Below are 26,677 nucleotides of genomic sequence, written 5' to 3' on the forward strand. Positions count from 1 at the left end.
GAAAGTTACGAGAGACGTCTCTAACTTTCCACGGTCCTTTCTGCCATTGGGTTAAATCAGAGTCTCGGGGACTCCTGATCTCTGGTTTCACCTGTCCGGGTGGCTGAGACCATGGGAGCTTCTAATTCGAAACCAAACCTTAAAACTCCACTTGGGTGTCTCTTAACAAATTTTAGCCGTCTAGGCCTTGGTCAAGATTTAAAACATAAAAGACTAATCTTTTACTCCACTGTTGCCTGGCCTAGATATCCATTAGACAATCAATCTAAGTGGCCTGCTGAAGGCGCTTTTAACTTCTAAACTCTGACAGATCTAGACACTTACTGTCATAGGACTGGAAAGTGGGCTGAAATCCCGGAGGTGCACGCCTTTTGGGATCTACGCTCCCTTCCCTCCTTCTGCTCTCAATGCTCCACTACTCAGGTCCTCTTAGCCCGGGAGGCCGGCCCTAAGCCTTCCACCTCACCGAACCCTGACACAGAAGGCGAAGCTGCAACCTACTCATCTGCCTCTCAACAATCCTCCAGAAATCCTTTCTCCCCCTCCACTCCGGCCTACCCTGCCGCCTCCCTACCCTAGTCCCTCAGCTGCTCCTCTGCCGCCCACGTCGCAGGACTCCACCACTCACCTGATATACCCTTCTCTTCCTCCTCCACCTCTACCTGCTCCATCTCCCATCTCAGTCCATAACCGCTCTCTCTCTGCCCCTGCCCTCGGCTCTGATCTCTTCTGTCCTCTTCAGAGGTCGCTGGGGCTAAGGATGTTGTCCAAATCCACGTTCCTTTACAGGATCTCTCTCAAATAGAAAAGCAGTCAGGGTCTTTTTCTTCTAACTCCACTAAGTACATCAAAAGAATTTTGCTATCTCACTCAGGCCTATGATGTAACCTGGCACGACGTGTTTGTCATCCAGGCCTCTACCCTCATGCCTCAAGGGAGAGATCGCATCCTCACTGCTGCCAGGGCCTATGCTGACCAAACTCACCTCACAGACGCCACCATGCCCATTGGACCTCAGGCCGTCCCGGGAGCTGACCCGGGATGGGAATACCAAGCTGTGCAAGATGGCCGCCAGTGACGTGACTTAATGCTACAATGCATACATGATGGCATGCAAACTGTCTCCAACAAGATAGTTAACTTTAATAAGCTTTGGGAGGTAAACCAGGGGGCCGATGAAAACCCAGCTCCTTCTTAATCGCCTCACTGAGGCCCTTACTCAATACACCCGTCTAGATCCAACTTCCCCAGTAGGCGCAACAGTACTAGCCACCCGCTTTATTACCCAATCAGCCCCAGATATCAGAAAAAAATTTTAAAAGGCTGAGGATGGCTCTCAAACCCCTATACAGGATTTGGTGAAAATGACCTTTAAAGTTTTCAATGCCCGAGAGGAGATGGCTGAAGCTCACTGCCAGGCTCATGTCCACCAGCCGGTGGCACTCCAGACCCAGGCCTTGGTAAGCAGGCTTGAGGCCGCTGGGTCCCAGGGGCCGAGGAGCTGGGGTCAACCCAAAATCAGTCCCCTCTGGGGCATGCTTTAAATGAGACCATGAAGGCCACTGGGTCCATCAGAGACCTAACCCACGGGCTCCCATGAAGCCCTGCCCGATCTGCGGGCAGACGGGCCACTGGAAATCTGATTGCCCAATGACTGGATCATCGTCAGCGCCTCCATGTGGGGGATCATCCAGTCAGGCAACACTGTCACTGGAACTTCTCGGGTTAGCGCATAACTGATGAGGCCCAGACTTGGGGATCCCTCTCACTCTCGTCGAGCCCAGGGTAACACTCCAGGTAGCGGGTAAGTCCATCTCCTTCCTGGTGGACACAGGGGCTCCCTTCTCTGTTTTGCCTTCTCACTCGGGTCCTACAGTCCCCTCACCTATCTCGGTTATGGGGATTGACGGCACAGCCTCATGCCCACCTAAAACCTTTCCTCTCTCATGTTCCCTGGATGGCTCCCCCTTCTCACACTCCTTCTTAGTCATTTCCACAAGCCCAGCTCCCCTCTTAGGTAGAGATCTCCTACACAAGTTAGGTGCCTCTTTCTACATCAGGCCACAAATACAGGTCTCTCCACTCCTGCTACCTCTCCTAGCACCAGATTCTACTCCTCCGTTCCCTACTCTTTCTAACCCTGTCTATCTCTCTGGGACACATCTACCCCTGGTTCTCTTCCTCACCACCCCGACTAAACCTTTTTACTCCCTACCCGAACAGACAGACTTTCTTTCCAGGGGAGGAACCCACACGCCTAAGGGGTGGATCTTCCTCAATGGGCGACTAGCACTTCCTCAACACCAGGAGGCTGCTATTGTCACCGAGGTCCATCAAACCCTCCATATTGGACCCAAAGCTTTATACCGTTTTCTAGATCCCCTCTTTTACTACCCCTCTCTCCAATCTATAATTCAACAGGTCCACACTGAATGTTCTACCTGTTCCAAAACATCCTCTTAAGGTGCCATCGGATCCCACGCCGCTACCCACCAGCTCCGCAGCCACCAGCCTGGTGACGATTGGCAAACTAACTTTACCCATATGCCCAGACACCGGTCCTTTCAGTATATTCTGACCTTTGTTGACACCTTTACAGGCTGGATAGAAGCCTACCCCACTGTTAAAGAAATGGCTGACGTGGTCGCCTCTACTCTACTGGAACCCATCATCCCAAGGTTTGGCCTCACCAGGACCATTCAATCTGACAACGGTCCTGCCTTCATCTCCAAGGTAGTACAACTTGTCTCTGAAGCTCTGCACATCACCTGGAGGCTCCATATCCCATACCGCCCCCAGTCTTCGGGTAAGGTTGAGCGGGCCAACGGTCTCCTTAAAGATCAGCTCACCAAACTCTCCCTAGAGGCTTGTATATCGTGGCCTGCTGTGGCCTACTCTCTTGCCTCTGGCTCTTACCCACCTCCGGGCCTCACCTCGGACCCCTTCTGGTCTCAGCCTCTTTGAACTCCTTTACGGGAGACCCTTTCTCCTTATCCATAACCTACCCGTAATTCCCCCACCACTGATCTCTTATCTACCTTCTCTCTCCCTCCTCTGGAGCTTACTTGGACAGCATGTTGACTCGTCCCTCCCAGCCCCTACAACAGACCCAGCTACCATACCAGCTTCCTCAAATATCTATCCGCTGTCTCCAGGGGATCAGGTCCTCCTCAAGGAGCTACAGCCTCGGTGACTAGAACCTCGGTGGTCAGGTCCACACACTGTCATACTGACCACACCAACAGCTGCCAAACTCCTGGGTCATCAGTGCTGGTACCAACTCACTTGCCTGAAGCATGCTCCCCCCCCCCACGATGCATGGTCTGTTGAATCCCTGGGACCCACCAGGATCCATCTCCACCGCCAACCTTCTGTCTCTCCTTCTTCTCCTCACCCTTCACCTATCTCCAAGTAACCTATCCATTACCCCTACACAACCACAAGCTGCTCCTCCCTTCCGATGACGCTTTTTCCTCCACGAGACTTACCAAGACCAAAACTCTAAATGGGTTCACAACTCCTGAGCACAGCTGATTACCAGCCTGGAGGCTGCCAAGCTGCTATAACCTTTGAATTTTCCTAATTCAGTCTTGCCCCCGGGGTTGGTCCAATCCAGCAGTCTGCTTTGTCTATGACCAAAAACAAGCCTTCTGCCATGAATACTGGGTTAAGGAAAATGGGGGATGTCCTTACATGTCATGTATCATCCACGTAGTCCAGTTAGACATGGCTGGAAATCAATGCCACCATCACCAGTTGACCTCTAATGGGGACTCCAAATATTTCCTGACCATTTCCGACCTGGAATGACTGGTGGCTCCAAGGGGTTGAAGGCAAAGTCTATAGATGGCCCACTAGCTCGTGGTCTACAGATTCACTAGCTATTTACCACTCTATGTCCGTGTTCTCCTGGAGGTTCTGTCCCAATTAGTGTCCTTATCCCAAGATATTCAAACTCAAGAAGAATTCTTAAAGTCCCAACTCTAGTCTGCCACATAGACGCGCCATGACCCTTTCTCCTGGCTCAGCCTCATCCAAGAGGATACCAAACTTGCCAATCTCTCGGGCCTAGGCAACCTTAACGGATGTTTTAGGTGTGCTGCCTTAGGCCGCACTCTTCTTATTGCGGTGCCTCTACCTGAAGCCTTCAGCATCTCCCTGCCTACCCTGTCTCCAGTGTCTCCACAACAGGCACTCAGAGATATCCCACTCTTCTCTGACCCGCTTCTTCCCAATTTCCTTTCTGCTATTCTTTTCCTAACCACTCCATATGTAACACTTCCTCTCAAACAACTAATGCCTGGGTACCTCAGGGAGGTTTCTTCTAGTGTAATGGGACTCTCTCAAAAAACCTATCATCGCCAACTCATCTGATCTTTGTCTCCCTGTAACTATAGTACCCCAGCTCACCCTGTATAGTCAGGCAGAATTTCGCATCCTCTGTACCCCTCCTCCCATCACCAGCCGTCCTCGCCAAGCTGAATTCCTCCCTCTAATAGTCGGAGTTTCCCCAGTTGTCACTGGCCTGGGAGGGGGTGCACAAGCCCATTCCATCACTGCCACTAGAGACTCGGCAGAAAAGCTTCAACTTGCAGTTGATGTCTCAGCCCAATCCCTAGCTTCACTCCAACGCCAAATCACCTCCATAGCTCAGGTAGCCTTACAAAATCGCAGAGCCCTAGACCTTCTGACAGCGGATAAAAGGGGTATCTGTCTCTTCCTTGGAGAAGAATGTTGCTACTATGAGTCAGGCTTAGTTGAAACTAATGTAAATACCCTTTCTAAGCTCAGTGAGGACCTCCGCCAGTCCCACCGGGAGGACAAGGCACTCCCTTCTTGGCGGGGATCCACTCTCATTATCTTAATTGCACCAATTCTAGGGCCTATCCTTATCCTCTGTATACTACTTATAATAGCCCCATGTGTACTCCGATTTATTGAGGAACGCATCTGTGAAGTCTCCCGGATCACAGTCAACCAGCTACTTTTACATCCGTATGCTTGCCTCCCCACTGAAGTCCCGGCCTCAGACCCCGAACTTCTTCACCCCTGGTCAGGAGGAAGTAGCCAGATTTGACTCAGCACCCCTACACCAAAGAGGTCGGGATGTTAGGTTGGCAGGGGAGGACTGCCCAGCCCATCGGAATCCTTATGCCTAACTGATAAGGGCCCACCCTAAAGCCAGATGCCCAACTGATAAGGGCCCACCCTAAAGCCCTGGTGCCACTACTGCAACCCAGATGCTCAACTGACACTCCTCATTCTATATCCTACCCCCACATAACCCTATAAAAACTACGCCCTCCCGTCTCAGAGTGCGACTTCTCTGGCCCCTCTCCTCTTGGGACCAGTGAACGTCGCCCGGGAGCCCTCTTCCAATAAAGGCGTGCTTTTAAAACTTCTCTCGGCGTATCACGCATTTACCTTACAGTATTCTCTAAAATAATTAGTCATAAATGTATACTTTTCGCAGGCTTTTCAAGAGAGTTCCTTCTTTGTATATTCTAGGATATAGTAATAAAGTCTGTTATCTACACTGTATACCACTTTCTCTATATCAATTGCCAGATGAAAGAATCTAATTCTTTTTAGATTGTGGACAATTCTCTCATTCCTTTTGTGACTATAATTGCTGCTTTTGAGGATGATTTATTACACTATATCTGTTTTCATGTGGTCAGTTTAAAATTGTTTGTTAATTTCCTTTAATACTATTATAATCATTTTTAACAATTACAAAAAATCACACATTAATCCGAAGATTCTGTTCTCACTTTCTTTCTTAGCCTAGGATCCTAAGCCCTGCTGCCAAGTCTATAATGATCCATATAAACCCAGACTAGGGTTTTATTGGGAATAGGATCATGCTGCCTTTCTCAATTCCAGACTGTTGTGATGATAACCACTCTCTAGTTGCCACAGTAACAAGCTGGGGTGTTTTATGAAACAGATTGTGGTAATTTTTACATTCCTTTCTTGAATTGTAAACAGATAGCTTGGAAACCCATTCTTGAAGTAAATGCTAACAATATTTACTCATTTGTCTGTTCACCCAAAATTTATCTCTCTCAATTTACTTTTCAGCCCAAAAGAATTTAGTGCCACCTGAACACGTGCACTTAAAAAATTCACTGCATAGTCCTTTTCTAATTTAATTTTCAGAAAATTAAATTGGTCTGATACTCTTTATATTATACCAGCTGATGCTTACTAGTCTTTTTCATTTACAGAAACTTGCTCCTTAGAATATATTTTTCATTTAATTATACATATAGAATCTAATCTACATTTAATTTGGATGAACGCTGACTAGAATGGTTGTGGCAGCTAAGAAAACCAATTCCCATTATCTGTGATAATGGAAAAAAATAGCTCTTAGGACAAGGGCTCTTTCCTTTCCCTCATGTAGTCTGCTATGATTAAGCCCACAAAAAACTTGGATTTCATTGTCTTTCATTTAGTCAGTTTGATACAGTTCAGAATTTACAAGTACAATGTTATAAGCTACTCACAGGGTTTGACTTCATCTCCATGAGATTGTCTAAAATACGAGTAACAGGTAGATTCTGTGGAAGAATTAATATTTTGTTAAATATCAAAAGAATAACAAACTAAAGTTCTCTATTATCAAAACAACCTAATTATTGTACAGTTAAGTATGCTTACCTTCCAATTAAACACATTCTAAGATTAAGTATTCTGTGAACAGTGTCATAGGTGCAAACACCCTTGGCGCTACTCAAATTTCCATAGAAAATATAATTCTAAATCAAAAAGTCCTTTTAATGTGTAGGTGTATCCAGATTTTAGCACAAATACATGTTTGAGCTTTTTACTGTTGGATGTTTGCTTTTAAATAATAGTAATTGCAAGGTTTTGTTTTAATCACATAGGATTCTAATTGTTTTCTTCATTTCCTTTCTGCAAATTCTTTAAAAACAGAGTAACTTAAAGTTTGTGAAAGTGTATGAGATTAAATGACCTGAGTTCTTCAATTTCTAATATATATTCTTCTAAGCCAAAAAGATACTTGTGCTCTTAAAAAATGAATACATACAAAATTTACTGATCATTTAAATTTTGCCTGGGATAAATTCCAAATTTTCAGACATACTGTACTGTCTTCTTACAGAAAGAATTTCACTTTGAACATAGAATGTGTAATACTGGTGTTGGCAGAAGATTGCCTTTTGACATGCTTACATGCATGCCTTGGGATAAGAAATATTATTATATTTCAGTCTGATGATTTTTGTCATTATTTCAAAAATAACACATGAAATACAGAAAATTTACTACATGACTACGATGCCTATTCAAAGTGCATTCCTACTGGGATGGCATTCTGCTCACTTCGAAATGATATTTCCTTTGTGCACAGGATGTTCTGGAAAAATTAGTTTTGGATCTCAGAGCTTTCGTACAACAAAGGCAACAATAAATCTGATTAAGTAACCATAGATAACGCATTACTATTTTACAAGATTTACTTTCCTTAGATCATAAATATATATATATATTGTTATTAAAATGGACTATCATGGAGTAAAATGCTGCAGACAGAAAATATGCATTTTTTCTTTTTCCTTCTCTGGCTTGGCAAGTTAAAGCCTTTTAAGATGATCTTAGACAAGAAAAATTAAAGCTATTTCATTATTCTCTGATATCTGTGTTGGCCAGGAACTTTTTAATGTGAGCGCAAGCACCAAATGTTCAAACTGACTGAATGTACTTCTTGAATTCTATTTAAAATAAAAAAAAAAAAAAGGTAGCGCAAGATTTTACCTTTTCAGTTTTGTTTCAAATAAAATTGAGTTTGTTCAAGTAAGACTAAGTCTTAACTCATGACTTTCTCTTAAGAATAAAAGTGCAGATTTAAATCTATAAAGATGCTTTCTCCAAAATAAAAAAACTACAGTTATATATTTGTTCCAAGCAACATTAACAGAAGATGTACTCTGCAATATAATGAGAAAAAAAAAAAAGCAACCTGGATCAAGGGAACATTATAAGATATTTAACATAAACTACTAAATTTACTAAATATTACTAAATTTTATTAAATGTACTAAATATTACTAATATTAGAAATGACTAATTTAGAATTACTAATTTCTCTATTTATATACAGCTAAACCTGAATTGTACTATTAGATCTGTGCAATGGAGAACAATTCAGAAAAGATTTTATAGTGATAAAGCACAAACCATAGTTTTTATATCTGTGAAAATAAGAAATTTGACTATACCAATGTCTCATTGTAAATCGTCATTTAGTATATAAATAAGATTTTTCTAAAAGATACAATTAAATTTTACATTGTACTTTATGGCTCAGTTATATCTAAAGACAAGCCTGACAGTGAATAGGTCATTAAATAACCCAAGAAAAATTTCTTTCTAGCAGAGCAGTTTAAAAGTTCATGAGCCCAGGGACAGTTCTTTGTTTTTGTCTGGTCTTTACAACCAGATAACACCGAAAGAATCATCTATCATTGCTGTCCCATACATTATTCATACACTGTCACAGATTAAGGAGAACTTCGAATGTAGAGAATGATAAAGGAAACACATGTCTTTAAAGGCAGAAGAAAAAGTACTTCAGAAAACAACTCGAAGATCACTCTGTCACCAACTAATGCTCTACCTAGTTTGTATTCTTGGCCTAAATGAAGGCTTGAACTGAGTTAATCATTTAAAAGTCAATTTTACATTAATAATAATTTATGTATAAGAGTAATCAACTTTTATTGATTAAAAAACTAAACTGTGGCAGCTAACACACCGAGAGAGAGAAAATATCAGGAAAAAACCCATAAAATTTTCTTCAAAAAATAGACTGTCACCTTACTCATTTTTAGAAACACAAAAAATTTGTGTACCTTAATAAAAGAGGCATTAATGAAAAACCCATTGTTGAAAAAATCCCCAAGCATATTTTTCATTGTTTTTGGAAACTGATGTTTTAGAAGTAAAATAAAAAACATTAATGTATACAGTTCAAATTTCCAAAACATGAACTAGAATTTTACCTGGAGGAAAAAATATAGTGAGAAATCCATTTCTAAAAACCTTTACTGGTTTTATGACCATAGTCTTGTAATTTTAGTCACTAGAATAGTTTAAATAAAACCATGCTAATTTTATCTCGGATGGTGTAATTGCTCAAAAACAAAATTAAAATATACACAGAAACTAAAAAAAACAATCTTAGAAAAGCAACACAGCCCTATACCCAAAACAGTTAAAAATTATTTCCTCTTCTAGTTCTCTTAGAATTAGCCACCTATTGCCCTACACTGCGATCTGGTCTCTGGTGACTATTTCTAACTCCCCTGCAGCCCTGGGATGATACACTGATGCTGAAGTCAGAAATGAGGTTGGGATGAGGGTTGCTGCTGTCCTGATTATCAAAGCCCTAGGGAATAAAAAGCAGCATGTGGACTCCTTGAAGAGAATGCTTATCCTGAAGACTGTATTAGCCAAATAAAGAATATGATGAAGTGTGCAGACACTGGAAATATACTGGGAATGGGGGATGTATTAATGATAAATGTGTGGAAAGTTGTCAGTTAAGAGAGTAATGAATTTATATGTGAATCCAGCATCCACGGATGAATAAAAAATATACAAAATGGTATTTTTTCCAAAATCATAGCATATTAATGGCAATAAAATCAAGGAAACATATTCACTCTTTTATCACCTGGCTTCAAAAATTATCAACTCATGGCAAATCTTATTTCATCTATACTCTCACCACTTTCTTAGATTGTTTTAAAACAAGCTCCCGATATTAAATCATTTTAGCCCTAGATATTTCAGAACATAGCTCCAAAATGTAAGTGATCTTAAAAAAAGAAAAAAAAAAGACACTATTGCCACATCTAAAATAACAATTTCTTAATACAGCTCAATGTCAAAATTTTCCTGTTGCATCTAGTCATTTTTAAGTTTTCTTGTTTAAATCATAATAATCTTCGTAATGGTCATATATTGCAATTAAATAGATCTTTTAAGTCTTTTTTAATCTACTGAAATTTCACTACTTGAAAAGGAAAGTGAAATTGAAGACTTTTAAATTATGCAACTTTGTGCTACATTATTCATCATCACATTCTTGTACAATTATCCTCACAAATATATTCCAAATCTGTGAATATCGTTCAAATGGTTTTGTGATAGCTGATACTTATGATGCATAAAACTTAAGCTGCCCAAGAAACATGAGACATCCTATTCTATTTTATTTATAGCTTCAAACATTTATTCAGATAAAATAATCCAAAATAATATTTAGAGATTTAAGAGGCATAAATTACTCAGACTTTTGCGTGAAACAGATAGGATTAATCTCTAGCAGTCTCTTTTGTGACATCTCTTTCCTCTTAGTTCTCAGACTGCCCCGGATCTCCAATCACACAGTCCCTCTATGTTTTAGAACACTGGGACAATGTAACTATTAAAATGGATTTCTATTAGTTTATAATATTTCTAGAACAAGAGACTCTTTAAAGTATTGAACTGATAAAGACTAAAACACATGCATTGAGGTTTGAGAAGGATGTAGAGAAACAGGAACTATAAGTGCTGCAAATTGATACAACTTTTCTGGAGGGTAATTTGGCAATATTTATTATGAATAATTAGAAATGTTTACCCTTGTGATTCCCCAATGCAATTCCAAGAGTTTATCATATGGAAGTACGCTGAGATGCATACTCACTGCCCCCCAAAAGTTAAATATCCTTCAGTATCTGTTTTTTGCTTGTTTTTTTGGAAACATAAAAGATCATTTCAGACTTGCTGTTTTATGACTTATTTTTACTTCACGATGTTAACCCCCAACCCCAAATCAATATATATTTCCTCTAATTTGAACCTAAAAAAGTCTTATTAACATCCACCTAAAAACAGCAAGGATTTTCTAGTAGTGGTGGCATGAATGTTATATAGAGATAACCACCAATCATTTCAAGTTTTACTTTTATAAGTGAAAAACCACCTATACTAAAGCAGTTTTGTTCTTTTTAATGTTAAGGAAAAAAAACTTGAGGTCACACGAGATAATTCATTTCTGCAAGAACTTAAAATTTTGTGTTAGCACAATAAAATATGTAAGTTGAATGCTTACTAGCATCATTAGGGGACATACGTGACTATAAGATAACAAGTTCAAAAAATAAATATGATCATTCCAAAGATTTAAGGCTATAATTTCTCAATGCTATTACTTATTTGTAATTAGGAATACTTTGTTCAGGGACTCTTTCTATTGGGATTTCCTTCTAAAAGTGACATCTTAAGAAAAATATGCAATTCTCCATAAAAATAAATTTAACTACATATGGTTACACAACAGCCAGTCTATTTAGCAAAAGGCAGACATTATCTTAGAAACTGGTGGTTTCCCTTTTGTCTCATGCAACGAAATCATCCTGTCCATAGCTGATGATAAATAGAGTAGTGTAACGAAGATTCTCTCCTTGACAAAACTCTGCTTAGGCTCATGCGAGCTCTCTTTCAAGTGGGCCTCAACTTTTGGACTTTTGTGTCTTTACACATTTTCCAACTTTAGAAAGAATCCTGCTAAGTCAGTTTAGCTAAAATCCTCCCCAGCCCCACCTCCTCCAATTTTTGATATCTAATCATCCTTCATCCTTGATATCTGATCATGTTCCTCATCCTCTACCATCCCTCAGGTTATGTCTGACCACACTGGTCTGCCTTCGGCAAGAATCCTGTGAGGTTGGTTTAGCCAGAATCCCCCTTTATCCCAGATGTTTACTTTTCTTTCATCCACTGACCCAACCTTGTTCCTTGACTGTAAATTCTCACTTTTCCTTGATGTATTTGGTGTTGAGCCCAATATCTCTCTCCAACTGCAAAACCCCACTGCAGTGGTCCAACACCTTTTGCAATGGTCTCCCTGAATAAAGTCGACCTTACTGTTCTTTAATAGTGTCATGAGTAATTTTTAAAGAAGTGTTACATAAACTGTAAATAGTTTAACTATAAACAGTATGTTGGTCTCTAATGTGCCCAACTTCCTATTTTTGTGCCTTTTCACCTTTTTCAGCCTAAGGAAGCAAAGATAAATGGACAAGAAAGTACTGTGAACCAGTAAAAGTGCAGTGAGTATTTAGTAGTAGCTCCTCACCAAGAGACAAGGAGAATGGAAGGGACTGAAAATAATTCCTAAGAAGGACAATGAAGCTAAAAGTATTCCCAATTACTTAGGAAATAATGCAATCTGGAATGTATCTGAAAGAAAGTTTGAAAAGTAATAAGTCTTTTAATAAAGCAATTTATGATTTTTCACTGTGTATATTAATGCTGCATGGTTTTTATAAAAATGTTATTTGCTTATTCAAATAAAGAAATGCCTACATTATGCAAAATGGTATAGAAAATTCAAAAATGGGGAAAAAATTCCTTGGCCTCAAGGAATACATCAAGAAGTAAAACATTATATGTCAACTATATCTCAATAAAACTAGGGGAAAAAAGTAAAACGAAAATGTCAATACAAAATACCACATGTAAACATTATAAAGACAAAAGTATGATGGAAGTTCAAAGATAAGATCTATTTTTTTTCTGAAAACAAGTAAGTAAATACTTAATATTCGTATGCGAATAACTGATAATTAACTTCATCTCTTTTCTCAATTTGGCCTTTAAAATACTTCTCATTAAAAACTGGAATATTTTAAAAATATTATGTCTCAGGTTTGCCTTAAAGTATCCCAGCAAAAATATAGTAGAGAAGATAAAACAAGAATGATAGGATCTTAAGTTAAAGCTTGGTGAAAGGTTCAGGAGAGTTTGATATACTACTGTATATTTGAAACTTTCCATAATAGAAAGTAAAAAACAAATTCAGTTTGAAAAGAACCACATCAATTAATGATGACTTTCTGAAGCAGAATATTTATACTTTGGAATAATAGAAAAACAAGAGAAATACAAAAACCATTTAAAAATGTTCTATGTGTAAAACTAAGCAAGTGTGAAATCAAGTTATTTCATTATCCCAAATAATAAATTTTATACTTTAAATATTTTATTTATTCTAATTTACACAGGCCTTGAGACTATTAAATTCATTAGCTTGGTCTCTTAATGTATGTTAAAACTTAAATTGGACGCATTATGTAGTTTAGGTTCAGTTCATTTTTTTCAATTAATGTACTTTTACAAACATGATAGCAGTCAAAGGAAAATAAGTGTCAGTAAAGTCCAAATGAGCAAATTAAAAAAAAAATTAGCAATGATAGAGCTCTGAACTACACATGTGGAAATACCTATATACTCATGAATACACCAAAAAATGCCCATGATTTTATTTTATTCCTAATATTTATAACTTGAATATATTTAGAAGTTTCTCTAGCTGAGCAATCAACCTGTCAACATATATGTTTAAAAGTTACCAGTATATTTTCTCTCAAGTGTACTTACTTGCTGTTTCAATACCAGGTTCTTCACTCCTTCCATCACAAACTGTGATCCTGTATTCATGACTCGTGATAAGAGACTAGAGAGAAAACGGGATCACATGAAGTATAAATTATCTCTCTAGTATGGTATAGATAATATATTTGCCTGATTATGCACCACATGCTGATACTTTCTGTATGTACTATCTTTGTTTTCACTAAAACAGAAGTGACCTGAGAATTTCCACTTTCAAGAATACTGCTGCTGCAATTTTAAACAATAAAAAAATATAAAATATTCTGACTAGTCTATAATTATTAATGAAATATAAAAATAAAGAGCTGGCCTCTAAATATTTTAATTACTTATCCTTAGCTATAGTTTTTAGGCAAATTATAATTTGAAGAGAATTGCCTGCTTTCCTGACTGCCTTAATTCTATAACAATAAAATTAAAGATAGTAAATTAAGACAAGTTGCTTTAGGAATTCAAAACACACTAACATTGAAAATATATATGCTCACTATAAGTATGATGAGTAGGTCAAAAGTTACTACATGCTCTTTATCGTAGCTGCTAGATCCGCTCCTGCACTGTATACTGTCTCCCCCAATATACATAAAATCAATCTTAAAAATTGTGAAGCACAACACACGTGCTAAATTTTTAATATCAAAAATAACACAAATGACTTGCCATATTAGGTCTATATTTGCTCAAATAGTCTTTCAATTGGAATCAAAAGATGCTTTGTAAGACAGACTAGTAATCCTGTATTATGGTATCAGAAGACTAGAGATATCTTTTGAATCATCCAAAGTTTTCTTATAACACATTTAATCAAAATCAATTATAAAATCCAAAAGGCTTTTAATATTAAATAAGATTTTAAGACACAAAATTGGACAGTCTATTTATAACATACATGAGAGTAATTTTCTAAATCTTTTTTCCTTTTCCATATCTTGTCCCTACTCCCCTCTGAAATGAGGAAATGGACAAGATGGAAATCCTTTCTTTAACACAAAACAGAAGATAATCTTTGCTGGAATGGATGGTTCTCAGGCAATTCCCTGGCACCAGGCAACTCTGAGGGAGTGTGTTAACCTGCAGAGCACAGACTGAAGATGAGACTGGCTGGACTCATTTTGCCAAGCACTTATAACGTCCTGCCTTAGGCCAAGTGCTTTTGTTTTTGGAAATTCTTTCATTAAAACTAGTAGCTCAGGGTGGGGCTAGGATAAACCTGCTTTCCTCTGGGCTTCGTTTTTGTTCTAAACTGTAAAAAATAATCTAGGAATGTGAAACTAGTATGGTATGGAAAAGAGTAGTAAATTACCTTTGATTTTAATTTGAAAATCATGCATACTTACAGGATTCTCTGGAGTCAGAAGTCATACCAATCCTGGGGATGACTTCTCTATTATTTAGTGGTATATACCTGGGTCTATCTTAAAGCTAGGTCCTGCGTGCTTAGCTTTAAGTCTATATGAGTTATAAAAACTGATGTAAAAATAGCTTTAACCTTCATATATTTTCTGCAAACGAAAACTGTAATGTTTTAAGAACAAGGAAGCAAAAGAAGCCAATAGTTCATACCATGTAAAAAATATTAACTTACATTTTAAAATGAGAATTTAAATTAAGGAAGCCAAAGGCATGTTGACATTTATTCTGTATCACAATGAAAATATTCAGCACTCAAAGTGTCAGACAGTGTGTTTTTAAGGCATGAAGATCTAATTAACGTCTGGAGTACCAGACTTACCCAATCAGAATTATTTGAAAATACTTACCCCATTGGTTTAGTGGTAGTGTTGCCATAGCTGGCAGGAGCTGAGGCCATCTTGGCAAAAGCTCTATGAAATAAAGAAATTATATTTAAAAGCTGATTATTCAGTATCATGGTATTAAATTACCAATAACTAACTTTAATATTTACTAGGCATTTTCTGAAAAGAAATGAATTTTCAACTAATATAATACAATGTTTCAGTACAATTAGCACAGAAACAATTATATAAATCTGGATTATATAACTTGTAACCATGTAAAATAATGCCCAAATACAGTACACTTACAGTACTGAAACGCTGCGATTCTTTAAAAAGCAATGCATTAATTCTCTAACCTTCAAGATTTTTCGTTTCCTTTGTTTCTATCCAATCACTAACATGAAACAGACTTGCTGCCATAATCATGTACTGATTAAGTTTAGTCTCTTTACTGTTTCTCATATTCCATATTCCTTCATTCCCAGAGACATGCCTTTGTTCATGCTGTCCTTTGGGAGGAATAAACTTATTACCTCTTCTACAACAGAAATTGTACATTTCCTGTTAAGACTACAACTATTCATTAACAGTATTCCAATTCTACTACCCAATGTTTTTTCCTTTTAGCTATACCCTATGCCATACACTTTTATACTTAAATGCATATGGTCATTTATTTTCAAGCTTTTCTAAGTGTCCAGAATCTCTTTTAACTAAACTATAAAATTTTTGAAGAATGGGGAAAACGATGGCATTTCGATGTTTTTTAAAAAATATTTTCCTTCTGGAAATATATTCGCTGTAGAGAATCCAGAAAACAGAATGCTTCCAGAAGAACCCTACTGCTTTGAGATAATGACTGACTTTTGTGCATATTCTAATCTTTGGACATATGCATACATAACATTAATATACTTTAAAAAAAATTAAAATACTGTACATACTTTTCTATAACATTTTAGTAGCATACCATAAACATTTTGATGTGAATCATTACTCTTCAAATGATTCTTATTTCAAATACTTTTGTAAGTAGAAAGTCTACTTAAAAACAAGAAAATCTTATAAGAATCAAAAAAAAGGGACTAAGATGTGGTAGCTGAAATGCTAAAAACATTCCATTTCAATCTGGCAAAAATCTACTGGTACCATTAGAGAAATTCCAAACACAAAAATCATAATCATATTCAGAAAGGATGTGAATCAATTGTTTTCAGCAGCAGACTAGAATTTCTGCCTTTACAAAATTTATATTTCACTAGAAACAACTATACCTAAATAATAAGCGATAATTAAATAGTACATTTATATGGCTGAATAGTATGCAAACAATAAATACTACCTTTGAAGACTATTTAACACAATGAAAACTAGTACAATGAAAGTTACTGGAAAACTAGAATACACAACTATATCAAGACAGCAGAGTAGGTAAACACTATGCTCGCTCCTCCCGTGACATCAAAATTAAAACTAAATTACAGAACAACCATCACTGAGAACCATCTGAAGACTAGCTGAACAGAACTGCTATAACTAAGGATATAAAGAAGAAACCACATCAAGATTGGTAGAAGGGGTGGAAATGAAAAATGGGCTCGTCTTACACCCACATGAGAATTGGGAGGGATATCAGCAGAGAACCCCCTGAGGAGCAAGGGTCCTAGCCCTGCACTGGGCTCCCTAGCCTAGAACACCAGTGCCAGAAGGAGAAGTCCCCACAACATCTGGCTGTGAAAACCACTGGGGATTCCATCCAGGTAAGATAAAGGGCTGCTGTAGACTCTAAAAGAGATTAAGCAAGACTCACTTACTCATATTCACCCTAAATTTCAGAGATGAGAGAGTAGCTTGAAAAGCACTGGGGACATATGGAGAGGAACTGAATTGTCTGGTTTCAGAGTGAGGGCTGGAGGAGCAGCTCTCTCCCAGACAGAAGTGCTGGCAGGAGCCACTGTTCCTTTGTTGAGCCCTCCCCTGACAGCACCACAGCTGACAGGTGCAGGCGGGCATCATATGAATCTCCACCAACTTGGTTATAACTGCTTGCCCCCTCTGGTGGTTCACTGAGAACAAACCCAACCCAAACTGAGTACCAGCCTAAACCTCTTTCAGTGGCTGTTCCATACAGCTGCCAGCCTTGGCCCATGCTGCAGACTTTCCTAAAATCTCTGAAAGGTCCACAAACTGCAAACAAGGAGAGGAACGCCCTGTACTTCTTGCTAAGTGGCCTGAGGCACTAGTGGCAGCAGGCCTCAGTTTACCTCATAGCCACTTCTAGGAGCCTCCAAACACTGCATAGATAGCTACCAACCGCGGATCACTTTGTAGCTCCTAGCAGGTGGCTGCTGGTAGCAGTTAACCTGAGCCTGCACTGAAGTCTATCCCAACAAGCCCCAGAACCAACACACCTGGTGGCCAGCTTCAGACCACACCAGAGCATCACCCAATTAGCTCCACAAATGATATACCCAAAGGGTGGACTTGGCAGGCACCAGAGCCCCACTAAAGTGAATACTGCTCCACGGAGTCAGCCCCGACATAACAGCCCATCTTCTGTTGTCATGGCCAGTCCTCACAGCCAGTCAGCCCGAGGGTCAATCCCACTAAGTGAAGTGCCAACAGTAATCAAGGCTCAACTATAATAGGAGGGTACACACAACCTACATAAGGGACACACTTGAAGCATCCGGCTCAGGTGAACAGAGAGATTGTGTGCCACTGGGCCCCACAGGACACCTACTAATTAAGGCCGCCCTGCCAAGATTGTGAGACAAAGTAGTTCAAACTAATACAAAGGAACAAATACAGCGAGGCAGCCAAAATGAGGAAATAAAGAAACATGTCCCACATGAAAGAATAGGACAAAACTCCAGAAAAATAACTAAATAAAATGGCAGCAATCTATAAAATAAAGAGTTCAAAACACTGGTTATAAAGACACTCAATGAATTTAGGGGAAGAATAGATGAGAATGTACACAGAGATAGAACCATAAAAAAGAACCAGTCAGAAACAAAGAATACAATGACTGAAAGGAATAATACATTAGAGGGAATTAACAGCAGACTAGATGAAGCAGGGGTTCAAATCAGTGACCATGGAAGACAAGGTAGCAGAAAACACCCAATTGGAACAGAAAAAAAGAAAAAGAACTAAAAAAATGAGGATAGTTTAAGGGACCTCTGGGACATCAAGCATAACAACATTTGCATTACAGGCTTACCAGAAGGAGAAGAGAGAGCAAGGGAAGAAATAATGATTGAAAACTTCTTTAAGCAGGTGAAGGAAATAGACATAGAAGTCCAGGAAGCACAGTCTCAAACAAGATGAACCCAAAGAGGCTCACCAAGACACATCATAATTAAAATGCCAAAGGTTAAAGACAAAGAATCTTAAAAGCAGCAAGAGAAAAGCAGTTAGTATTTACAAGGGAGCTCCCTCCCATAAGACTGTCAGCTGAATTTTCAACAGGAACTTTGCAAGCCAGAAGGGATTGGCACAAAATATTCAAAGTGATGAAAAGCAAGGATCTACAACCAAGATTACCCAATAAAGCTATCGTTTAGAACTGAGGGTGAGATAGAGTTTTCTGGACAAGAACAAGTTAAAGGAGTTCGTTATCACCAACCAGTATTACAAAAAATGTTAAAGAGACTTAACATTTTTTTACCTTATACTTGAGTTTTCTAAAATTTTGTTGAATAAACTGTTATAACTCATAATTGGAAAAAAATTACAAATTAGAAATTAAAAATTTTGTAACCATAGAAAATGATGCCTAAGATTGTCTTTCCACTTATAACACCAAATGTTTATTAATTAAATCATAATTTAAAAAGTGCCATATGCCATGCAAATGTGGAAGTGTATATATTAAAAAAATTGGAAAAGACAATTTTCAGTTTCTCTTTTTAAAGGTTTGTGGAATTTTTTTTTTGATTATAAGAACACTGTAAAATAAAAGAAAATTTGATAAAAACAAAAGTATAGATAACAAAAAAGCACTCATAAACTCACAACTCAGAGATAACCACTGTTAACAACTTGGCATATTTCTCTAGCTATGCCTAGTTTTTGAAATGGTATATTCAATCTTGTAGTCTTAAAACAATTATTTTAAGAACTACTTTGAAGGTAATATTTGTTGTAGAAAATTTGGAAAATAAATATAGGTATTCAAAAAGAAAAATTCTATCACTCAAAGTCAGTCACTATTAACATTTAGGTGTACATCATTTACACACACATATGAAGAGATGAAGAGGGATCATAGTGTAAAAAATGTCATCTAAGTTTTGGCTCGAATATCACCTACCCATAGACTTTCCTTATCTCAACAAATTTAACTATCAACTCCAAGTTAAGACATTATCACTTAGTATCAGTTAATACAGTTTAACATCATTCTGCTCATTTGTTAGCTTATTTGCTGATCTACTGTCCCACAACATGAATGGAAATTCAATGAGAGTAGAGGCCTTCCATAGCATGTTCACTATGATATTCTTGATGTCTAGAAGAGTCAGTGCCTCAGCACAGAGACAAAGAAAATATTTATCAAACAATTCAAGGAACAGTGTTGCAAACTACTTTTTCACTTTATAACATGAACATTTCTCAATGTTATTAAATAGGTCTTCTACAACATTTTTAATAATTCAATTGTATTCTATCTTATGGAAATATCATAATTCATTTACCAATCCTTTCGTTGGAAATTTACGTTGGTTCTCAAAATATCATTATTACAATTGCTTCTAAGATTTTACAACTTTAATTACTTCTTTGGGATGAATCCTTAAGAAGTGCTAGCTCATAGGCATTTTATTAAAAAAAGCAGTAACTTTTGATACCATCTAGCAAACTTGCAGCAATTTATGATTCTAATAGCGGAGTAGTAATACACCAATTAATTTGCTTGTAACCATGGCACCATATTTTCTAAATCTTTGCAATATGTTTATATTCATTTCTCTGATTACTGAAATTGAAATTTTAATATTTTTGAGACTTTTGAACCAAAACTTCACTCTTTGACTTTCTCAACCTAGCAGAAGAAAATATAAACATGTCTAGGAAAGAAAGTCATCACCATTTAATGTAATTTTAAGTTGTGGATAGGGTGGGCCAGATAAGAATATTTATATCATTAAATAAAGAAAAACATTAAGGCACTGTTCAATTTTCTTAGTAACATTCCTATTTTCTTGGACTCAACTTCCATTGCACTCTCTTAAATGATAAAAATCACAAAAGAAAATAAAACTTACTTCCACTGTTTGATATATTGTAAAGGATTAAGGTCGCATCCTGCATCAGTTAAAGCTTTTTTGTATTGCTCCAAATCGGCCTGAAATAAGCAAACAATGACATGACAAAAAGTTTTACTTTCCTTAAAGAGAAGACTGTTTTGTTGTGATATGATTATCTGAATAGTTAGACCAAAGGCATGAGTTTAAATTTGAGCCACCTAAATAGATTAGAGTTGTATCTTAAGTGAGTATCCAAGTGAGTACCTGAGACAAAAATCACATATAATAAAAATTACCTTTGATAGGCTCCCAAATCACCTACAAAGCACAGTATTTTGTCATCCATCAGTAAGTCAAACAGAGTCAGTTTTTTCTTTACTGCTGAAACAGACTGCCTTTCCTTGGGATAAGTCTTAGATGAATGATCCGGCTTAACCAAGAGTATTTCAAAACAAGAAACCCAAGGGGAAGGACATTGACTGATGGGAACTGCAGATTCAGGTTTCCCATCACATATTCACTCTACAGGTCCAAATTCATTAACTGAGAAGGTGTCTTACACTTTTTAAACAGTTGTTTTCTCTTTCTTGTTCTTTTTATTTCCTGATGAACAAGTCTAGTTGAATTTGTGTAATTTACAGGAGCCTATCATAATACTCCATTATAATATTTTATAAGAGAAACTTTAAAGCTAAACTTCAACTAGAAATGTTTACTACTTTGCATTTTAGAGTCTATTAATCTGACATCAGTAGTCATAATTTCCTTCAAGCCTCTTAACAATCACTTAAACTTACAAAAAGACATAATCTTTACCCAAAATACATAAAAATAAAATGTGGTTAACTTTAAAAAATCCTGAATTAAGTTTTAAAATCATACATTATTCAGTAAATAGGCTATTAGAATCCCCTACGATATAGGTATATCCCCATTAATGACAGAGATATTTCAAAAAAGAAAACTATATTTTCTTACTGAATTAAAATAAAGGTCAACAGATGTATTCCTAGGATAAAGCCAAATTAGCCTAAACAATGGGTTTAGTTTGCTCCATTAACATGCCAAAAATTTTTGACCAAAAGAAATGCTGTATTATAACTGATATTAAAAAAAATAAGTGCTACCAGCAAAGGAAGAGTTTATAATAGTCATATCATTCCAGATGTCATCTCCAAAATTCTTATGATTATTGCTTATCCGGTAAAATCATACTGAGTGAACAGGTCTCTAACCTAGCAACAAGACTGACACCAATATCACTGCTTTCCTTAATAGTAAGTTAATTACCTATATATTCTTAAAAATTTTTTTTCCTCAAAAGCAACTTATGGCTCATTATAGATAACAGAATTACCCACAATCCATGCTTTCAGTGAGAAAAAGTAATCTAGTAGGAAAATGTGTCATTTTCCAATCATTCTTAGGAATGTATTCTGATATAAAAATAGTTATTTTGTTGCAATACAAAATATCTCAACTTCATTTTTATATGAATCTTATGACATTAATCTAAAATTTAATCTTATTAAATTATAATATTTATAGAACTTTTTGAAACATTGGATATTTTCTCTCAAGTGACTCCTCTATATTCTGTAATGGACATCAAATTGTTTTCCTTTCAAAGAAAGGAATGAAGTAGTTATTTGGCCATAGTGATGATTACTTTTATTCTAGAAACAAACAGTTGTTTCTCCTTCCTCCCAACAACAACTGAATACAGAGGACATACCTCAGAAGGTGCTTGCTGTGTGCTTATGTAATAGATAAGAAACAGCCTCATTTTATCTTCTGGAGTTCCTGCTACATAAGAGAAAACAGAATATTAACAAAAATACCCTTCAAAATTCTGGTAGAATTTAATCAACACAAGTATATAAAAGTACAAGGCATTTATAAATGTGAGTAGACAAAATACGGTCCTTGACTTAGCTCATTTAAGGTTATAGACACTACCATTATAACCATGTAAAACATAGATATGAAAAGATGAACTGCTCTGGGATTAAAGGGATGGGATATGGAAGTATCTTCATTCTCTCTTCCAAACTATATATAATGTTGAGATTTACCTTTTAGATACAAACTCAAAAAGGAAGATAGGCATAGGTAGGTGATCATACAATTCTAAAACAGGATACTATACTGTTGAGGTGGGAAGATATTAGTAATAATTATGTAAGAACAAATGGTATCAAAATGGGACTGTCCTGGGAAATTGGTTGCATGGTTACCCCAGGGATTAGAGTATGAAACCTTGCTGGCTAAAATCATCTAGCTGAGCCTAAGGTCAAACTTCACAAATTGGGGTCACTAGATAAACATGTTTCTTCTTTCTGAAGGGTATTGTATTACCTATATAATGTCTGGAAAAATGATACATTCATATTAAAATAATATCGCTGTATTATGCAAAAATATATTTGCCTGAAATTTTAAGATAGAACATATGATTTCAAAGAAATTTCTTGCTTGCAGTTGGTGCTTCAAGCTACTACTCCTATAACCCAAAGCCCAAAACTGTCCAGAGAAACTCATTTATTCTTCCCTCTGCTAGTGGACGTATCTAGTACACAGTGATAAAGGTTATAGGTAATTGGTCATAGGTTAACTCAGTTTCACTACTCAACAAATAATATGAACTCTCACTTCAGGTGTGTCCTAATACTCAAGAACTTGAATTGTTACACTTTATTATAGAATAAAAACTAGTTTTTCAAAAAACATGACTGATGAACCACTGATTTTTTTAATATGGTTTAGAATCCAGACACTCAGTCTCAAATTATCCTTACTCCCTATATATGACAAAGACTGATAATCAGTTATCCAAAGTTCTCATGCTTACAAATTTATTTGTATAGATAAATATTTGTATAAATATCTTGGACATTCTGAATATTAAGTTATGAGATTCAAGGTCTTGTTTAAATCCTAGGAGAAAGCTAATATTTTTGTGTTTTTTTGCAGGTAATTAGCCTGGTTGGGTTCAGGCCAAAGTTCCTAGCACCTTTTCCTGTGCGTTGTGATTCCATTAGATTCTATTTTCAAAACTTTTTGCAGTGCTACTGGGATCTATCTTGCTACCCGGTAGCCAATATGGGAACTGGAAGGTCATCTAGCTCTTTACTTTTCAGTCTTTGGAATGTTGTTTAGGATCAGATTCACATACGTGCAGTTCAGGAGTGAGCCCAGGAATTCATAAACAACTGTATGGGGTTGCTTTCCTGAGCTCCTTCCTCTCTGCAATCTTCCTGATACTTCCCAGTTCCCTTAGCCCTCCCCTTTTTGGTTCTCCAGCCAAAATGCGTTGGCTTTAGTCATCCTGCTCCATTGTGTATTTCCTGCAACTGTGGCTAAGCAGCTAGAGGAAAAAGAGAAAGGGGCTTGCTCCAGCCTCTTGGGACCATGGCTCTTAAGATAGGGGAGGTTCTCCTTCCTCAGAGTTTAAGGGGCCTGTGGTTCTCTGCTGTTGCTTTTAATATCCTTGGCATCTAGCATAGCCTTTTCTAATACTAGGCACTTATTCTGCTTAGAGAAGGAATAGTTCCCACTTTTCTTTAAGGAGAAATATATTTTATAGTTGCTATAGTGTTGATAAATGCCCCAAACTTCTGCTAAGGATTTAACGAGTCATATGAGGGTAAGGGTTTTAGAATACCCTCATGCTTATATTGACAGCAACCACAGGAGAACCAAATGGAAATTGTAAAAATGTATCCTTTACAAGTGCCAGTACTCTACAGCCTGCAGATATAGCCTGGATTCTCTTATAACACGTAAGTTTCTATTATAACTGCTTTCTCTTTTAAAGTCAGAGTTTCTAGGCTTCTTTTAGACTTTCTCTCCCTACCTCAGTCCTAGAATCACCCACTTCTCCAATGAGTCCTAATGTAAAATGGTATTTATAAGCTAGGATCTTTACTATTAGGGTATTGTTGCTCCCAGATGTACATATGCACACACACATATCTATATTTCTTTCTCTATATGACAAATATAGAGTGAAACACTAAGTCCAATCCAGTACCTCCAATTCCAATCCAACATTACCAGTTTTCTCTCTTTCCATATTTATAACTTCCTTCTCTGACAATGGGAAACCTGGATCCCTTTATATTATCTGATATATTTACTGATTTAACCAGTCCCCTGTATAGAACAAATATCCGATTTTTGCTGCCATCTCCTTGCCTGCATGGAAGGTTCCTCACTCCATTTGGGCTGTGATTCCCTGCAATGGACCCACCCATATGCTGGGCCATAGTTCTTACCCCATCTGAGCTGATACTAGGTTGCTCCTATGCAGCAACCTGTTAGAGCTCTTACACTCTGCTGGATTGCTTCCACATGTGGACACTGTTCACTTCACTCGGACTTCAAACACCTCATGCTAGATCGCCAACCCACCCATTGCTCCATGTGTAGATGCCCTCATTCGTCTCAGGTTCCAACATCTTGCTCTGAGCTAAAGTGACGCCAGACTTCCATTTTGCATAAATGTCTACTTTGCTCTGCATTACTAAACATCTTTAAAAATAGTTTGAGAAAGTAAGGGGAAAGGAAGAAAAAAAGCTTGTTTGCCTTTTTATCAACACATATATTTGCTTTAACATTACTCAAAAGTTATTGTAAATAACAAGGAATAGCTCTGAAGTAATAGATTTATATATATATATATATTCTGCATTGTAAAGTGCAAATACCTTCAAAATGTTATATTCTCACTACAAACCTAACTTTTTAAAAGTGTGAGCAATACTTACAGCTTCTCCGAAGGTTTTATGAATAGAACCTTTAATTACAAACTGGACTTTTTTTTTTATTACTTGTCAATTAGAAATAAAGTCTAAAACTTATACCAGAGCTCAAACTCACAAACCATCATCATTCAGTTGAATAGCTTGTGTGAAAAATATAAGATGAATAGAGCTTATATGCTTTTTATTCATTTTGGCAAAGAGGTGAGATTGGAATTGAAAACTACTTTAAAATGATTAATAAATCCCTGAAGTTTAGAGATTTTTAGAGGCTACAATCCTATGTAGGTCTCACAATCATCATAATTGAAAACAATAATTAGATTACATTTTCCAAGTACAAATAGTTTTAAGAAAATCTAACATACAAATATTTAGATAAATGTAAAATATAAAGGAATCGACCAAAGAATTTCTTCAAAAGTAAATTCTCTAAATATTTAAAATAGAATTTAGTTTACGTGCATCTTTTTAGGAAACTCTTTAGGGTTAAACCAAAATAATTAGAAAAAGTATCATTTAGAGACACCTGCTTTGAATGTTATACCTTCAAATCTTCCTGGAACCAGCAGAAATTGAGCTTAAGATGTATCACTTTAAATTAGTGAATATAAAAAGTGCTTAAATATCATCAAAGTTCAGTGAAATAAAATACAGATCATTTCCTCACTTTATAAACTACTATGCTACAAACTTCTCAATAGAAAAAGAGTTCATTTAATTATCTCATTATCAGCACGGTATGTTAGAAAAACAATAATTCTATTCAGATTTCACTCAAATTGAAAATGCTGGATCCGTCAGATGTGAAACTTACATTAACTTCAAATTCTTGATACATACCATCAGGGTCTGATATTATATCTAGAAGAGATTTATCCAGAGTAGTTTTGCTCATTATTTTTTCTTCACATTCAAAATACACATCTAGTTTTCTTGTCTGTATCAAAATAAATATTAAATAATCAATAAAAGCATACTAAGGGCCTCTCAACTTACAAGTTTCTATTTTCTATGATCAATTTAAAAAACAAATGTTCATTTTCTAACAGAATTTAAAGTTTCTTATTTTCAATCATGCACTTAATGTAAAAAATAGACTATTTTGTTTACCATATTTGACTTGTAAATTCAAAATTAATTCTATCTGTCATATTTACATTAGTAAAGATAAAAATCACACAAATCTCAATTACTATATGAATCAGTAACTAGTCCACAAATAGTATTCTAGTTCATGCAAATTAATGGTCATGTTATGGTTACCTTTTTTAGAGTACAAATCTACATATTTTCACATTAACTGGACAGAAAGTTATCCTATTTAAATTATTATCAATGGTTTTTAAATAAAACTTTTTCCTCATTAATATTCTCGCTGAATACTTTGAAGTTTTAGATAATGGAAAAGTAGTCAAATAGCTTTTCTGTATGATACCTT

The 26,677-nt window shown here is 36.7% G+C and overlaps 1 protein-coding gene across 2 annotated transcripts in view; it reads right to left on the reverse strand.

The window, feature by feature from the left end:
- The window catches only part of SCFD1 (sec1 family domain containing 1), a 93,695-nt gene that overhangs the window by 13,722 nt on the left and 53,296 nt on the right, over nucleotides 1–26,677 (reverse strand). For both annotated transcript variants that reach the window (XM_016123617.2, XM_036218166.1), the window contains exons 15-20: nucleotides 26,080–26,176; nucleotides 22,209–22,279; nucleotides 20,492–20,571; nucleotides 15,240–15,302; nucleotides 13,465–13,540; nucleotides 6,513–6,566 (exon numbers count right to left, since the gene is read on the reverse strand). In XM_016123617.2, the coding sequence (XP_015979103.1) occupies nucleotides 6,513–6,566; nucleotides 13,465–13,540; nucleotides 15,240–15,302; nucleotides 20,492–20,571; nucleotides 22,209–22,279; nucleotides 26,080–26,176 (441 nt within the window). The remainder of the gene's footprint in view (nucleotides 1–6,512; nucleotides 6,567–13,464; nucleotides 13,541–15,239; nucleotides 15,303–20,491; nucleotides 20,572–22,208; nucleotides 22,280–26,079; nucleotides 26,177–26,677) is intronic.

This window comes from Rousettus aegyptiacus, unplaced genomic scaffold, assembly GCF_014176215.1.
Source record: "Rousettus aegyptiacus isolate mRouAeg1 unplaced genomic scaffold, mRouAeg1.p scaffold_m13_p_3, whole genome shotgun sequence".
In the NCBI taxonomy this organism is placed as follows: domain Eukaryota; kingdom Metazoa; phylum Chordata; class Mammalia; order Chiroptera; family Pteropodidae; genus Rousettus; species Rousettus aegyptiacus.